At 36.8% G+C, this 17610-nt stretch overlaps 1 protein-coding gene and 1 pseudogene across 7 annotated transcripts in view; both read left to right on the top strand.

Annotated features, from left to right (window-relative positions):
• Window positions 1-17610, top strand: part of RAB2A (RAB2A, member RAS oncogene family) — a 94624-nt gene that overhangs the window by 63085 nt on the left and 13929 nt on the right. For 3 of the 6 annotated variants that reach the window (XM_045896508.3, XM_054512600.2, XM_064588288.1), the window contains one exon: window positions 1132-1243. The exons of 1 other annotated variant lie outside the window; for it this stretch is intronic. In XM_045896508.3, the coding sequence (XP_045752464.1) occupies window positions 1132-1243 (112 nt within the window). Of the gene's footprint in view, window positions 1-1131; window positions 1244-4273; window positions 4734-5633; window positions 5774-17610 lie in introns of those variants that run through there. 2 more of the 6 variants (XM_054512602.2, XM_064588287.1) reach the window with 2 other exon arrangements.
• On the top strand, window positions 5770-14404 carry LOC129046429 (high mobility group protein B1-like; annotated as a pseudogene). Its single transcript, XR_008507701.2, has 2 exons — window positions 5770-6338; window positions 6525-14404. The product of XR_008507701.2 is annotated as a high mobility group protein B1-like (transcript).

Below are 17610 nucleotides of genomic sequence, written 5' to 3'. Positions count from 1 at the left end.
TAAAAATGTGTTGCATTCATTCAGTAGACTATATAATATAGCAATAAAACACTAAGAAACTAGATCTACATATATTACATTGATAAATCTCAAAAGCATCATGTTGACCCACATCAAAATTAACACATTGCAAAGTAATAGCTACATCTGAAAAACCCTCTATTGTATGGCTATAAACATGAGTATACATATAAAAAACATGCATGAGAGTGAAAACACCAAATACAGAGAAGTGGTTACCTTTGAGGTGAAAGGGGGAAGAATGAGATCAGGAACAGACAGGTACACAGGAGGTAAATCAACTGTAACTTGATTTCATTTCTCCACAGTGAAGAAATCTGATATAAATGTGTCAAAATAATGTCAGGGTTAGATGGAAGTACATGGGTATTCTATTATTCTCCATCCTTTTTTGTGTGCTTAAAATATTTTATAGTAATAAAAAATACTTTATAATAAAGTTTTAAAATTTTTACAGTAAAACACACTTGAAAGAGACCACTACTTTCCCCCCACCTTACTAATATAGTTCCCATACGATAAAAATGAATACTGTGCTTTCCCCCAAAACTTCTAGCTTAGACTTTTGTTTCACTCTCTTTTTTTCTATTAACAGTTTTGCTAGGAGTTAAACCAAGTAAGATTAATAATCTAATTAATGTGTCTTTAGTACTTTGGATTTTATTAAGCAGTTTCCTAGAGCTTCTGGAAATTATGTGATTTATTTTTAAATCACATTCATAGAAACTCAGTCTGGCTGAACGATTAGACTAGTGTAGCTCTACTCTCTTGAATTATTATTTTGAGTAAAACGGTTCCCTTCTTTGGGAACCTACTATAATCAAGAGCAAGGTGTTGGGTAGATGTTCCATCTAGGTTTCTCTACTTTTAGTGTTCTAGGACTCTAACTCAGAACCTTCTCCTTTTGGATCGTTTGTTTCTTGACACTAAGCACTGTGTTCTAGCCATTTGACCTTCATAATACCCGGAATAATGCAGTTGATTATTACGGGTTAAAAATTAATTGAAAGAATAGTCAGCACAACTTTGAATCTTTTGGTACACTTTCCACAGATACCTCTATTTATACTGTAATGGTTAATAATACGGCCTTTTATTTCCTATGTTTAGTGATTTAGAATCTAGAAGAGAAGTAAAAAAAGAAGAAGGTGAAGCTTTTGCACGAGAACATGGACTTATCTTCATGGAAACTTCTGCTAAGACTGCTTCCAATGTAGAAGAGGTAAATAAGAGGCCCTTCTAAATGTTCATCATCTTCTCACTTAATTGAAATGTATTGTATACTTTAATATTCACTTATTGATACATCTTCCATAAGCTTTTTAGTCTTTGAATATCATAGAGTAGGAAAATTTCTTCTGTTTGAAATGCCTTGCCTTGTAACATTCATCTTAAATCAGATTCTTAAATAATATTCCGAGCCTTCTCTTGAAGCCAAAATTCTTTAACACATCTTTGCATATATTTATCTTAGAGGGAAAAAATGAACACTAATGAAATTTGGAAATGTATCAAGATACTAAACATTTGTAGCTATTTTTTCTACTTTTGCTTAAATAGGGAAGGTATTACATTATTTCTTTGTAACATACAAAGTGTGGGAATTCCGCCATCTTTAATAAAATTTAAAGTATCTCAGTTATTTCCATTGATCAGCCTGAACTGCTACAAGTTTTCTGAACACATCATGTTCTTTTTATGCTTTCTATATTTGGATATGGTATTTATATACTATACATAGATGAGTAGATAATTATCTCTAAGGTAAAAGTATTGCTACAGTCTATTTTGTAAAAGGCAGGAAAGATGCTAAAAAAAATAAGTAGTTTGCCTAGAGTAATGCTGTACTTCCCACCTTCTGGGTAAGTATCTTAGCAGCTACAAAAAGGGAATCTAGAAAATAAATGATTTTAAAATGTCATTTTTCTAAGGATAGCAGAGAATAAGATGTTAGGCAGCAGCTAACACTATGCCTTTAACATAGTAAACAGTGAGTAAATTTTTATTAAGAATATACTTGGGGCTCTTCTAATTAACTTTTGAACCTAGAAATTGACTACAGTAATTCAACAGCATTGGTATATTCACTGGAAAATTCTAAAGTATGATATTATACTTACCTATACTTGATGAGGTGCTCATCATTTCCTACAGCCACCAGTTAATGCTTTACTTATTGCCAGTAATTACAATTTGATAACATACAAGAGTAATATTGCACTTTGCACAATGAACCCAGAGAGAAATTTGTTCTCTTTGTTCAACTTAAAATAGGTCAAGCTGCCTGTTTCAGAGAGGTGTTGTATTTGGAAACCATAATAGCCAATGTGTTGTGAGGATTTCAAGACCTCTGAAACATATCCTTATGGATTATTATTGATTTTCTTATTGATTTTGAGAACCCTAAGGCCAAAATTGAATACATTTTGATTTAAAAAAACTCATACTATGAGGCGCCTGGCCGGCTCAGTCCGAAGAACATACAACTCTTGATCTCCGGGTTGTGAGTTCGAGCCCTATGTTGGGTGTAGAGATGACTTAAATAAATAAAACTTAGGAAAAAAAAAAAAAAACATACTATGAAGTCAAATGACAAAACATCAAATACTAGAAAGTAATCATAGATTTCTAGTTTTGTTTCTGATGCCTTTGTGTTCATTTTCTTTATTCTTAACTAGTAACAGTAGGTATTTGTAAGCAGCAAATTACTATTCTCATTTGGCTGAACACTTAAATAAATTCCATTAATGTTTTGGCAGCACTTATTACAGAAATTCTGTGTTAATAATAAAAATAATTGTTTAAATTTGATCTGGGCAGGAATTTCCTATACTCATGAGAGAACTTAATTATGTAAATTAATTTGCTTCTCAGAAACCAAGGATATTAAGAAATAATCTTTTTTAATCCCATTTTTAAAAGATTCATAGACAAGCATTATATAATATAATCATCCATGAGATTTTACCTAAAAGCTAAAAATATTTCATGATCAAGTATTCTGAGAAGGTGGAGGACCATTTTGTGATCCACAAAGGGCAAAATCAAATCTGAATCTCTACATGACTTAGGAACTGATTGAGCATGAAAGCAATAACCAAAGGGCTTCAGCATCTAGAAGAATGGAGTAGACTTCCTTTCACCTCTTCCACCTGCCAAGTACAGCTAGAACTCTGAAATATTGTATGTAAAACAATTACAAGAAGACTGAAAGGCAGAGGGAGGAAGGTTGACCAGCTTAGAGGCCTTGGGGTCTGAGGAAGGTGACACAGCAGTGATTTCCCTTGGTTTTCTTCAGATTGGGTTCTAGAGAAACTGGCAATCCAGAAAAGCCAGCAGGTGCAGGTGGAAAAAAGAAGCCTACTTTCTAGCCAAAGGACCAGGAAAGCCTAGCAAGACAGAAAGCTTTTAGAAAATAACCATTCTACTATGGCCAAACAAGGCAGAAAAAATTATGGTGCTGCTTCTACCATCAGCTTACTTTAATGAGGTTTTCCCGTACTCATCATTTTCCTGTGGGATTGGTGTCAGAAAAAGCCAGCAAAAGTATAGGTTTAAGTAAGATCCAGAGTCTCGTAACACAGTACCCAAAATGTCCAGATATCATTAGAAAATCGCTCTTCATACCCAGAACCAGAAAGATCTCAAACTGAATGGAAAAAAAAAAAATCAATAGATGCTAATAGCAAGATGACAGAGATGTTAGAACTGACAAAGAATTTTCTAGGCAACCATCATAAAAATGCCTCAACAAACAATTAGCATTGCCGGGCACCTGGGTGGCTCAGACGGTTAAGTGTCTGCCTTCGGCTCAGGTCATGATCCCAGGGTCCTGGGATCGAGCCCCGCATCGGGTTCCCTGCTCAGCGGGGAGCCTGCTTTTCCCTCTCTCTCTGCCTGCCGCTCCCCCTGCTTGTACTCTCTCTCTCTGTCAAATAAAAAATTAAAAATCTTAAAAAAAAAAAAAAATAGCATTCTTGAAACAAGTGAAAAGTAGTCTCAGCAAAAGTAATACAAATAAGAACCAGATAGAAATGTTAGAACAAAAAATATAATTAACATAAAAAAAAGCTCAGTGGATGGGGTCAACAGCAGAATGAAGGGGACAAAGGAAAGAAATAGTGAACTGGTTGATAGAAAAATAGAAATTACTCAGTCTATACTACAGAGAGAAAATAGACTGGGAAAAAAAATGAGCAGTGCATCAGGGACCTGTGGAACCATAACACAAACTCTAACATTGTGTTATCAGATTCCTAGAAGGAAAGCAGAACGAAGATGGCTCTAAAATACTCAATGACCAAAAACTTGCCAAGTGTGGCAGAAGACATAAACCTAGATTTAAGAGGCTGAGCTAACTCCAAACAGGATAAAACCCAGATAAATCCACGCCACGCCAAACTTCTGTCCACGGTCAAATCTCTGAAAGCTAAAGACAAAGGAAAAATTACAAGAGCAGTAAGAAACTTACCAATTCAAATGACAGCAGTTTCTCATCAGAAACAGTGGAGGTCAGAAAGAAATACACAGCAATTTCAAGAGCTGAAAGAGAATAATTTTCAGGATGGTAGAACTAGCAAAAATACCTTTCAAGAATGAAGAAAAGTGAAAACATTAATCAGGATGAAAGAAAGCTAAGAACTTATTAATAGCGGACCTACAAAACAATGGCTAATGGAAGTTATCTAACAGAAATGAAATAAAAGAAAGAATCTTTGAAGGAACACCAGTAACCAAAAGTATGGATAATTACGATAGATTTTTCTTAAAACATTTTAAGTCTTATAAATTGTTTGACAAATGAAGCAGAACAATAATGTCTAATGTGTTCTTGATGTATGTACAGGAAATACCATGGTGAAGAAGGGGCTATCAGGGGAGGTAAGGGTACTGTAATATACTATACTTCACCTGATTTGGTAAAATTGACAACATTGGTAGACTGTGATTAAGTTTTATATATATATATATATATATATATATATATATATATATTAAGTCTTATGTATATAAATGCAATATCTGGAGTAACTACTAAAAAATATACAAAGAGATACACTAATAAACAATAGGTAAATCAGTATGAAACTTTTAAAAAGGTTCAAATTAACCCTCAGAAAGGTAAGAAAAAGAAAACCAAAGCCAGCCACAAAAAACAAAGTGGCAGATGTAAGCCCTCACATTGTAATAATGACATGAAATGTACATGATCTAAATACACAAATCAAAAAAAATTGGCAGAGAGGATTAAAAAACATGACCCAACTATATGGGTGTCTATAAGAAACTCACTTCAAATATAATGATACAGGCAAGTTGAAAAGAAAATTATTGGAAAAGATATATCATACAAACATTAATCAGAAGAAAGCAAGAGTGGCTCTATTTATATCAAATAAAGTAGACTTAAGAGCAAAGAAAATTGCCAGAGATAGAGTGGGACATTATATGAGTCTGCCAGGAAGACATAGCAATCCTAAATATGTATATATCAAACAGTAGAGCTGCAAGATATGTGAAGCAAAAACCAATAGAAATCTGGAACTAAACTAAACAGTGGAATTAAACTAGAAATCAATAATAGTCTCCAATTTGTCTATTTCTCCTTTCAGTTCTATTAGTCTGGTTATCAATAAGCGATAACTGGAAAAAAAATCTCCAAAGACTTGGAAACTAAACAACGCACTTCTCTGTGTCTAGCGGACATCTTAAAGGAAACTTAAAAATACACTGAACAAATAATTAAACATGGGCAAAGGAGATCCGAAGAAGCCGAGAGGCAAAATGTCATCATATGCATTCTTTGTGCAAACTTGCCAAGAGGAGCACAAGAAGAAGCACCCAGATGGCTTCAGTCAACTTCTCAGAGTTTTCTAAGAAGTGCTCAGAAAGGTGGAACACCATGTCTGCTAAAGAGAAAGGAAAATTTGAAGACATGGCAAAGGCGGACAAGACCCGTTATGAAAGAGAAATGAAAACTTATATCCCCCCTAAAGGGGAAACAAAAAAGAAGTTCAAGGATCCCAATGCACCCTCCTTTGGCCTTTTTCTTGTTTTGTTCTGAGTATCGCCCAAAAATCAAAGGAGAACATCCCGGCCTATCCATTGGTGATGTTGCAAAGAAACTGGGAGAGATGTGGAATAACACTGCTACAGATGACAAGCAGCCTTATGAAAAGAAGGCTGCTCAGCTGAAGGAAAAATATGAAAAGGATATTGCTGCATACCGAGCTAAAGGAAAGCCTGATGCGGCAAAAAAGGGAGTTGTCAAGGCTGAAAAGAGCAAGAAAAGGAAGAAGGGGCACCTGGGTGGCTCAGTCGTTAAGCGTCTGCCTTCGGCTCAGGTCATGATCCCAGGGTCCTGGAATCGAGCCCCACATCGGGCTCCCTGCTCCATGGGAAACCTGCTTCTCCCTCTGCCTCTCCCCCTGCCTCTCCCACTACATGTGCTCTCTCTCTGTATCTCATATGAATAAATAAAATCTTTAAGAAAAAAAAAAAAGAAGGAAGAGGAGGAAGATGAAGATGAAGAAGAGGAGGAGGAGGATGAGAAGATGAAGAAGAAGATGATGATGAATAAGTTGGTTCTAGCACAGTTTTTTTTTCTTGTCTATAAAGCATTTAACCCCCCTGTACACAACTCACTCCTTTTAAAGAAAAAAATTGAAATGTAAGGCTGTGTAAGATTTGTTTTTAAACTGTACAGTGTCTTTCTTTGTATAGTTAACACACTACCGAATGTGTCTTTAGATAGCCCTGTCCTGGTGGTATTTTCAGTAGCCACTAACCTTGCCTGGTGCAGTATGGGGGTTGTAAATTGGCATGGAAATTTAAAGCAGGTTCTTGTTGGTGCACAGCACAAATTAGTTATATATGGGGATGGTAGTTTTTCATCTTCAGTTGTCTCTGATGCAGCTTCTACGAAATAATTATTGTTCTGTTAACTGAATACCACTCTGTAATTGCAAAAAAAAAAAAAAAAAAGTTGCAGCTCTTTTGTTGACATTCTGAATGCTTCTAAGTAAATACAATTTTTTTTTATTAGAAAAAAAACCAAAACAGTGAACTGGGCCAGGGTGGCTCAGTCGTTGGGTGTCTGCCTTCGGCTGGGGTCGTGATCCCGGAGTCCTGGATTCGAGCCCAGCATAGGGCTCCTTGCTCCGGGGGAGGCCTGCTTCTCCCTCTCCCACTCCCCCTGCTTGTGTTCCCTTTCTCGCTGTCTCTCTCTTTGTCAAATAAATAAATAAAATCTTTAAAAAAAAATATATTGAACTGAATGAAAATGAAACTATAGCATATCAGAAAATAACAGGTAATTCAGGTACAGAGAGGGAAATGTATAGCATTAAATGCCTACAATAGAATAGAAGTCTCAAAGCAAGAATCTTAGCTCCCACCTCAGAAACCCAAAGCAAATAGAAGAAATAATAAAGGTAAGAGCAGAAATCAGTGAAATTGAAAACAGGAAAATTATGATAGAGAAAATGAATGAAACACTGTGTTTTTTCAAGGTCATTAAAACTGAGAAACCTCTGTCAAGATTGACCAAAGAGAGAAGGCAGAGATTACCTTACCAGTATCAGAAACAAAACAGAACATAAAACTACAGATCTTGCAGACATCAAAGGAACAATACATAAATATAATAAATCACATAAAATGGACAAAAAAACACAGACTACTACAACTCACCTAATGTGAGATAGATTATTATTTTTTTTTAATTTGACTCTTTTTTTTTTTTTAAGGTTTTATTTATTTGTCAGAGAGAGAGAATGAGCACAAGCAGGGGGAGCGGCAGGCAGGGGAAGAAGCAAACTCCCTTCTGAGCAGGGAGCCCGATGCGGTACTTGATTCCAGGACCCTGGGATCATGACCTGAGCCAAAGGCAGACGCTTAGCCAACTGAGCCACCCAGGTGTCCCTGAGATAGATTATTTGAATAGTCCTATATAATTATGAAGGAAATTTGAATTCATAATTTTAAAATTCCCTAAAAGGAAATCTCTCTGTCCAGATGGTTTCACTGGAGAATTCTACCAAACATACAATCACTCATTCATTTCTTTTTTTCAAACATTTAAAGAAAGAATGAACACCAATTCTACAACATCTTTTCCAAAAAAAAAAAGAAGAAATGGGACATTTCCCTATTTATTTTATGAAGCTTATATTACACTGATAACCAAAACCAAAGAAAGTACCAAAAAAAAGTACAGACTGATACCTCTTATTATGTATAAGCAGAATTCCTTAACAGAGTATCAACAAATAGAATTTCAACAATATATGAAATCATACCCATGTACATACATAAAGTATATATATCATGGCCAAATGGAATTTATTCCAGGGATGCAAGGCTGGTTCAGTATTTGAAAACCAGTCGATATATTGGGCGCCTGGGTGGCTCAGTCGTTAAACGTCTGCCTTCGGCTCAGGTCATGATCCCAGGGTCCTGGGATCGAGTCCCACATCGGGCTCCCTGCTCAGCGGGAAGCCTGCTTCTCCCTCTCCCACTCCCCCTGCTTGTATTCCTGCTCTCGCTGTCTCTCTCTGTCAAATAAATAAATAAAATCTTTAAAAAAAAAAAAAAGAAAGAAAAAACCAGTCGATATAATCTCCATTTTAATTAGGTGAAGAAATAAAACCACATTGTAGCAATTAATGCAGAAAAAGCATTTGACAAAATTTAACACCTGTACATGTTTTAAAACTTAAAAAAAAAGGAATTGAAGAATACTTCCTCAGCTCGTTAGAAAGCATCTACAAGGGTGCCTGGGTGGCTCAGTCGTTGAGCGTCTGCCTTTGGCTCAGGTCATGATTCCAAGGTCCTGGGATAGAGTCCTGCATCAGGCTCCCTGCTCCGTGGGAAGCCTGCTTCTCCCTCTCCCGCTCCCCTTGCTTGTGTTTCCTCTCTGGCTGTCTCTCTCCCTGTCAAATAAATAAAATATATATATTTTTTAAATCTACAAAACAACCCACAGCTAACATTACACTTATGATGAAAGGCTAAATGCTTTTAGTCCTTGATTGGGAACAAGGCAAGGATGTCTGCTCTCACCATTTAAGATATTGGTGGGAAGTTCTAGTTAGTGCAATAAAGCAGGAAAGGGAAATAAAGGCAGACAACTCAGAAAGGAAGAAATAAAACTTTTTATTTGTGACTGACATGATTGTCTCTAGGAAATCCCAAGGAATTTACACACACACACACACACACAAACTAGTTAATAAATGAGTTCAAGAAAATTACAGGATACAGGGTGCTTGGGTGGCTCAGTCGTTAAGTTTCTGCCTTTGGCTCAGGTCATGATCCCAGGGTCCTGAGACTGAGCCCCACATCGGGCTCCTTGCTCCGTGGGAAACCTGCTTCTCCCTCTCCCACTCCCTCTGCTTGTGTTCCCTCTCTCAGTGTGTCTCTTTCTGTCAAATAAATAAAATCTTAAAAAAAAAAAATTACAGGATACAAGACAAATATATAAAAATCTATTATATATATGGGGCTCCTGGCTGGCTCAGTCAGTAGAGCATGTGACTCTTGATCTCAGAGTTGTGAGTTTGAGCCCCATGTTGGGCACAGAGTTTACTTTTTAAAAAAATCTATTTGTGTATATAGCAATGAACACCAAAATTTAAAATACAATGCCATCTATAATCTCACAAAAAGAAAATGAAATACCTAGGTATAAATCTAAAAATAACATACAGAACAGGACATATATGCTAAAAACTGCAAAATGCTAATGAAATAAAGATATAAATAAATGAAGAGATATACAATGTTCATTGTTTGGAGTACTCAATCTAATAAAGATGTCACTTCTTCACAGATTGATAAAGAGGTTTAATCCAATACCTATCAAAGTTCCAGTAAGATTTTTTGGTAGGTATCTGACAGTATTGTTATAAAATATAGATAGAGGGGCAGAGGACCTGGAATAGCTAAAACAATTTTGAAAAAGAATAAAGTAGGGGAATCACTCTTTGATTTCAAGCCTTAACGTAGACTGTGTGATATCAGTAAAGGAATAGATACTTAACAGCAGTGGGACAGAATAGAGAAACAATAAATAGACCCACGCAGATATGCCCAAATAATTTAACAGAGGTGCAGAAACAACTTATAGAGGAAGATAAGCATTTCAGTTAAATGGTGCTCCAGCAATTGGACATTCATAGACAAAATAAATGAACCGAGTCTCACATCTTATACAAAAACTAAAAACAGATCATGGAGTTAAATGTAAAACATTTAGCTATTTATCTTTTGGGGGGGGGGAGGAGAAAGTCTTCAGGATGTAGTGATAGACATGCTTGTCACTAAAAGCATGATCCATAAAAGGAAAAATTGATAAGTTTGCCTTTTCAAACTTTTGCTCTATGAATGAGCCTGGTAAAAAGATGAAAATGCAGGCTACAGACTGGGAGAAAATACTTGTAAACCAAATACCAACAAAGGACTAGTATCTAGAATAAAAAACTCGCAAAACTCAATAGTTTAAAAAAAAAATCAGTCCAATTAGAAAACGGGCAAAAGACATGACCAGAGATTTCATCAAAAAGGACATATAAGAGGCATATAAGCACTCGAAAAGATACTCAACATCAACCAGCTGTTAGGAAAATGCAACTTAAGACCTCTATGAGATATCACTATACGTCCGTCAGAATGGTTAAAATTTAAAAAAGTGACAACACCAAATGCTGGCAAGGATATGGAGAAACAGATCACTCATACATTGCTGGTGGGAATGTAAAATGATAGGGCCACTCTAGAAACAGTTTGACAGTTTCTTTAAAAACTGTACATTCAGGGACACCTAACTGGCTCAGTCAGTAGCGCATGCAACTCTTGACCTCAGGGTCATGAGTTCAGGCCCCACATTTGGGGTGGAGTTTACATAATAAATAAAATGTTAAAAAAAAAAAAAAGGAAAGAGAGAAACTAGACATTCACCTACCATGCTACCTAGCAGTTGCACATCTGAGCATTTATCCCAGAGAAACAAAGATTTCTGTTTACCCAGAAACCAGTACACAGATGTTCATAGCATCTTTATTCACAATATGGCCAAACAGTGAAAACAACCTAGATGTCCTTCTACGGATGAATAGTTCGACAAAGTTACATAGTACATCCACACTACAGAATACTACTCAACAGTAAAAAGGGATGAACTATTGATACATGCAACAACCTAGATGAGTCTCCAGAAAACTATGCTTAGTGAATAAAGTCAAACCCAAAAGATTGCATACCATATGGTTCTATTTGTGACTTTCTTGAAATGACAAAATTAGAGAAATGGAGAACAGGTTAGTCATGGCCAGGTTTAAGAGGGGGTGTCAGGGTGGAAGGAAAGTGGGTATGTTTATAAAAAGACCAACACGAGGGATCCTTATAATGAAATGTTCTGTATCACTTATCAACATTTTGATTGTAACAATGTGCTATACGTTTCCAAGATACTACCATTAGAGGAAACCAGGTAAAGGTTACACAAGATCTCTCTGTATTCTTTCTTAAACCTGCATGTGAATCTATAGTTACCTCAGAAAGTTTGATCAGAACACAATAATAATAATAACCACACACAAACAACTTTAAAGTTAACCTGTTGTTAAAAATCACAGTGGCAATTTTTTTTTTAATTAAAGATTAAGAAGCCTCACAGTTGTATTATAATAAAATACCAGTGTGAGAATATGGAGCATAGTTATAAAAGCTTAAGTGATATTTTTTGAATTTCCAAAAACACAATTTCTTTTTCAAAATATTAAGTTACTAATTTTTTAAGTATGGCTCTTTGGTGAGTCTCTGTCACATTTTTGCACAAAGCAAATTTTTTTTTTTTTTACAACAACCAGGTTTTTCCATGCTGAATATTATGTTTTAGCTTATGCCTAACAAATAATAAAGTCATTGTTGAGATTTTTATTATGCATACATAGACTTTCTTAGTAAGATTGTTCAGAAGTAACTGAAGAAAATTATACTAATATTCATAAAAGAGACAGCTGAGCTATATAGAATAAGAAAGACCTGGTTGGAAGATAATAATGAGTTTTATGTGGAGCAAAGTAACTAAGGGAAGAACTCCAAAATTGGGCAAAACATTAGATGTTTTGCACTTTCATAAATAATCTAGTATTTTTTTTTAAACAAACTGACTTCATTCATGACCTTTTCTGCATGTCAGACGTTAAAACCCAATTAAGTACATCATTAAGTAAAGAGAATTTATAGAACAGTATATGTTTATGCATTTTTCTACATCACCCATATTAAAGCATTTTGGTCAGTTCACAGTAAGGTTGGTGGTGCTATTTTAAATCAATTTAAATAGTTGTCACCACTTAAAAAAGTAAAAAGGTAAATCCATATATCTACCATCTGTCATCTGGCTTCAGAAGTTATCACCATTTTGACGATGTTTTTTATTATGTCCTCTTTTTTTTTTAAAGGAAATTCCAGAAATATTTTACCTATAAATATTTCAGTGGCAATAATTTAAAAAACATACAACCATGATACATCGTCCTATACTGTACTCACCTTTGTGATGATGTGAGACAGTACAATGCCTGTGTTATAAGATGAAATGAGGTGCATGACGTAGGCATTGTGGTGTAGCGTTAGGCTGCTCTTGACCTAACTGTACATCAGAAGGAGGATCATCTGCTTCTGGAGCATGGTTGACCGAGGGTAATAGAAACCATGGAAAGCAGAACCATGGATAAGGGGGACTACTGTATGTGAAAAAATAGAATGATTTATACAGAGCCAGTGTCCTGATCATGGACCATTTGACTAAAAGTTCTTTTTAGAAATTTAAACCTAGGGGCACCTGGGTGGACCAGTCGGTTAAGCATCTGCCTTTGGCTCAGGTCATGATCCCAGTGTCCTGGGATTGAGCCCTGCAGCGGGCTCCTTGCCCAGCTGGGAGTCTGCTGCTCCCCCTGCTTGTGCGCACACGTGCTCACTTTCTCCCTCTCTCTGACAAATAAATGGAATCTTAAAAAAAAAAATTTTTTTTAAACTACATCATTATTCATTAAGGTTAAACCTGATGGAGTGATGATTCCTTTCTGTTTATTAACTAGACCTGTTGCCTTTTGCTGTTATGCTGCAATCTATTTTTATATTTTAATCAAGATCTAGTTACTATAGTGCCAAATAGAGACCATGAAGTTTTTAACTCTTATACTTCCCTGGAAGAGATTGGTTAATTTGCAGCATCAGATGACAGCATTTTTCCAACATTAGTTGTGTTGTTGCTGGAAGTAAGTTTACTATTAGTCCATGGATTTACTACTCAGTTAAATGATTTCATCTATGAAGGATCTTTTGAGGGGAAGAACAGCCAAACTGGTGTTAGAGAAAAATGCATAGGATAGCTCCCCACAACAAAGAATTGTCTGGTGTAAATATCAGTAGTATCGAGGTTGAAAAACACTGAGCCAGAATAACAGGATACAGTTAAAATCAGTGAAGTGAAGCACGAACAACTCTGTGTCATACATGAATCCTCTTTATTCATTTAGAAGTAGGTGGGATGGTGTATGATGATCTTCAAAATGCTTTATTTCAGAGGGCCTGGGTGGCTCAGTCGGTTAAGCGTCTGCCTTCTTGTCCTTCTACCCCTTCCCCCACCAATCATGCTCTTTCTCGCTTGTGCTCTCTCTCTCAAATAAATCTTCTTTAAAAATGCTTTATTTCAGAAGCTCCTGGGTGGCTTAGTTGATTAAGTATCTGACTCTTGATTTCAACTCAGGTCATGATCTCAGGGTGGTGAGATTGAGGCCCCTCTCCCCCCCGGCCCCAATCAGGCTCCAGGCTCAGTGCAGAGTCTGCTTGAGATTCTCTCTCTCCCTCTGCTCCCCTCACCCCCGTGTGCACACGCTCACTTTTGCTCGCTCACTCTAAAATAAAATCTTTTTTAAAAAGTGCTTTATTTCAGTGACAGTCTGGGGAGAGAGTGAGGACAGAGTGCTATTAGAAAGTGACACCACTTCTGCTTCTGTTTGATGGGCTCTCTCTGACCTTTGACCACTAATACCATCATTCAGCACTGCTCTACTTAAAATACTTGAACTTTATTTTTTCCTTAACTCCACCCTCTCCGATACCAACTGTTTTGCTCTTACCTGAATTTATGCTGCTGATCTTCAGCTGGGATCTTAAATTTAAAATGATACCAAGACTGTACTTTCAAATATTATTTTTGGGGGGCACCTGGATGGCTCAGTCAGTTAAGCATCTGACTCTTGATTTCAGCCCAGGTCATGATCTCAGGGTTGTGAGATTGAGTCCCACATCAGGCTCCATACTGGGCATGAGCCTGCCTGGGATTCTCGCTCTCCCTTTCCCTCTGCCCCTCCCCCCCTCAAAAAAATATTTTTCAAATTATTTTCTAGAGAGCATAAAAATAAAATACCTTAAAAATAAAATTCCTCAGACAAGATCTACTATTTATAAAATCATATATAACATTAATACCACACACATATAAACATTTATTATCTACACACAAACAGCTTTCTCCATGTAAAACCTCTCTATTAGCAAACTACTACAGTATACAACTACTGTGTTTAAGTATATTGGTTTCCAAACTGTAAGTTACAATTTCTGAGTTACAAGTTATAATAAAGGAATTCATCCTTCCTGTGAAGTAGATTTTAGTCACTTCATAATACAACTTTGGATAGCTCTAAACGTGCTATTATAATTTGTCCTTTTTGTTATTCACTGAGGAAATACACCCATAAATGTGATAGTAGAAATACACCCCGGAGTTCATCCCCTAAATGTCAATGAAATCAGAAAGCCAATTTCAACCAAAACAGTCTTGTCTATATGGTATTCCCACGGTAATAGGAGACCAGAACTTAATTCTTTACACTTTCAGTTTCTAGTACTGATTTTTTAAACATGATACTTGAGTTCATAGCACATGGAGGGAAAAACCCATTTAGTTGCGTATGGTTTATTCAAGTAATATTTACGCTGAGTATACAGAGCATTTTAGGAAAATGAGATTTAGGCTCTTTTATCTCTGGCTGACAAAAAAGAAAAAAATTACTTTGACCTCCATTTTACTGCAGATTTTGCTGATAGGAAAATTAAGAATCAGCTGTGTGACTGGCAGTAAATATTTTTGAGTATTAGTTTTGATTTCTGTTTTCAACTGAGACCTGAAGGTCATTGAGGACGCCAAGATACCATGTGTACCTGGTAACTGTCCTGGCTCCTCATGGAAACACCTCCTCAGCTGCCATCCTCTGGCAGATCATTCTAGAACCACAGCTTTGTTTAGTGTCCTACTCCGCGGTGTCCCAGGAAAATCTGGCCTCTGTGGTCTGCCCTGTGACAAACTGAGGTGTTGGTATGAAGGTTACATACAAGAAGCTCCTTCTGTCACTCAAATCAGTGATGTGCACATATGTGGTGTCCGCATTTAGAAGAGTGTCTCATAAGTGGAAAATTTATTTCAGAAGAATTTTCAGGTGATTAAAACATGCCAAGTACCTGAAATAATGCTGTTGTATATTTGTATGGCACATTGTCAAAGTTCTTTCACATTTGTTATCCCCTTTCTATTGTGCCATACAGTAGAGAATAGCAGTATTGAAGACTATTCTATCCTTCTTTGAGGAGCATTAATTAAAACGAGCACCTCTATGGACACCTGGGTGGCGCAGTCGGTTAAGCATCTGCCTTCAGCCCAGGTCATGATCCCGGGGTCCAGGGATTGGGTGCTGCGTCAGGCTCCCTGCTCAGCAGGGAGTCTCCTCCTTCTTCCACCTCTGTCACTCCCCCTGCTTGTGCTCTCTCTCTCTACTCTCAAATAAATAAAATCTTTTTAAAAAATAAAATAATAAAATGATCACCTCTGCATAGGGTTCCGTGGTCAGACGTGTTTAGGAGGAGCTGGTGTGTATCTCCCTTATAGAAAACCAGAATTCACAATAGTTTATTAGTTTCTGAGAACCCCCTGTTAAGAAGCTTGTTCAGTTTTATTTAACCTAGAGGTTTCCAGTGTGATTTAACCATTCTCCCCCCGAAAATGGAATTGGGATAGGGGATATATAATATCTGAAAGATGAATGTCTTTCTTATTTTGCTTATTCTCCTACTTCATGGTAACATATGGGTTGCAGTTGGTGGTGTGGAGATTGCTTTTTCCTTAGCTCAGAATATCTTATAAAAACATTCTTTTCCAGGGGGACCTGGCTGGCTCATTCAGTGGAGGATATGACTCTTGATCTTGGGGCCATGAGTTCAAGCCCCACATTGGACATAGAGCCTACTTTAAAAAATAAATAAATAAAAATAAACAATTTTTTCCCTCAAATCAGTTGTATTTAGAGCTGTGCTTCTCAAACATTAATATGCACGCAGATCACCTAGGAATCCTGTTAAAAGGAAGATTCTGATTCCATAGGTCAGGGGTGTGGGCTGAAAGCCTGCATTTGGAACCAGCTGTCTCATGTTGTCCATGCTGCTCTCCTGGGCGGGCTTTGAGGAGTGTGGAGACTGAAGTTCCTTCAGCTCTATTACCTAACGGAAGAACCTGAGAGACTACTGTCTTTTTCTGTTCCTCAGAAACATTCCTTCAAATGATTTCATCCTCTCCTTCTCTAGGCTGTCAGCATATAATTACATAATCAAAGTTAAACCATTTTAAAACAAAAACCTGTCATTCCCAGTTCTGGATATGTTCTCTTCTAGTAAGATCCATCTCCATTTCCTCATTCATTTTCACACCGCAGTTCACAGGTCAACTTCCTCTACCATGGCCAAGGTTACCCTGGACTTCCTAAAATTGCCTATCCTAACAAATACTTTTCTGTTCTTACCTTAAACAGTTCCTTCCGGATATTAGAATCTTCAGTAGCCTCTGTCCTGAAGTGTTTCTTTTCCCCTACCCCTTTATAGTCAATTATAATGACATATATAATTCAGTGGTGAATATATATTGCTTTCCACTGTGTCTTGTGATTTCTACCTGTTAAGTATCTCCCCAAGTCGTTCTCTTCTATCATTGCTCTTGGATTCCCTGTCCTAATTTTTCAATCCTCTAAATTGTTGCCTCTGAGATCTTCATAAAAATGAAAATTGAATGTCACTCCCCAATTTTATTAACACCATGTGTAGTGGGCTCCTCACAGCTTCAGAATCAAACTCATTAGCTTGGAAAACAAGTCCCCTTATTGGCCATCTCCTTACAATGTGCTCTCTATATTATACTAAGAGCTCATCAGCTGGGTGGTGCTCTTTCAGCCCGCCTCCGCAGAAAGTATTCTCGACCCTTCAAATGCCCTTTCTTCCTACCTGATCCTTCAAGGCTATAACAAAGTCTCATACCTCCTCTTGGAATGCCATGACACACAACACACCCTCCCTGCCCCCTCCACCACCAGCCACCACACATGCACACATAGCAATTATATGCTCTCTTCTCTGTGTTCATTCCTAAATCTTCCTGAGCATGAATTTATCTTAGCACTCTGTCATGACGCTTGTTTTTCATGTTGGTTCAACATAAGGGCAGCATTCTTTGAAAATGGACTATCTTTTCAT

Source organism: Mirounga angustirostris, unplaced genomic scaffold (assembly GCF_029215605.1).
Source record: "Mirounga angustirostris isolate CCGP_5_RB_7025 unplaced genomic scaffold, mMirAng1.0.hap1 SCAF_4, whole genome shotgun sequence".
In the NCBI taxonomy this organism is placed as follows: Eukaryota; Metazoa; Chordata; class Mammalia; order Carnivora; family Phocidae; genus Mirounga; species Mirounga angustirostris.
The sequence above is the reverse complement of the archived record's forward strand: the minus strand, read 5'-3'. Positions and strand labels throughout refer to the sequence as shown.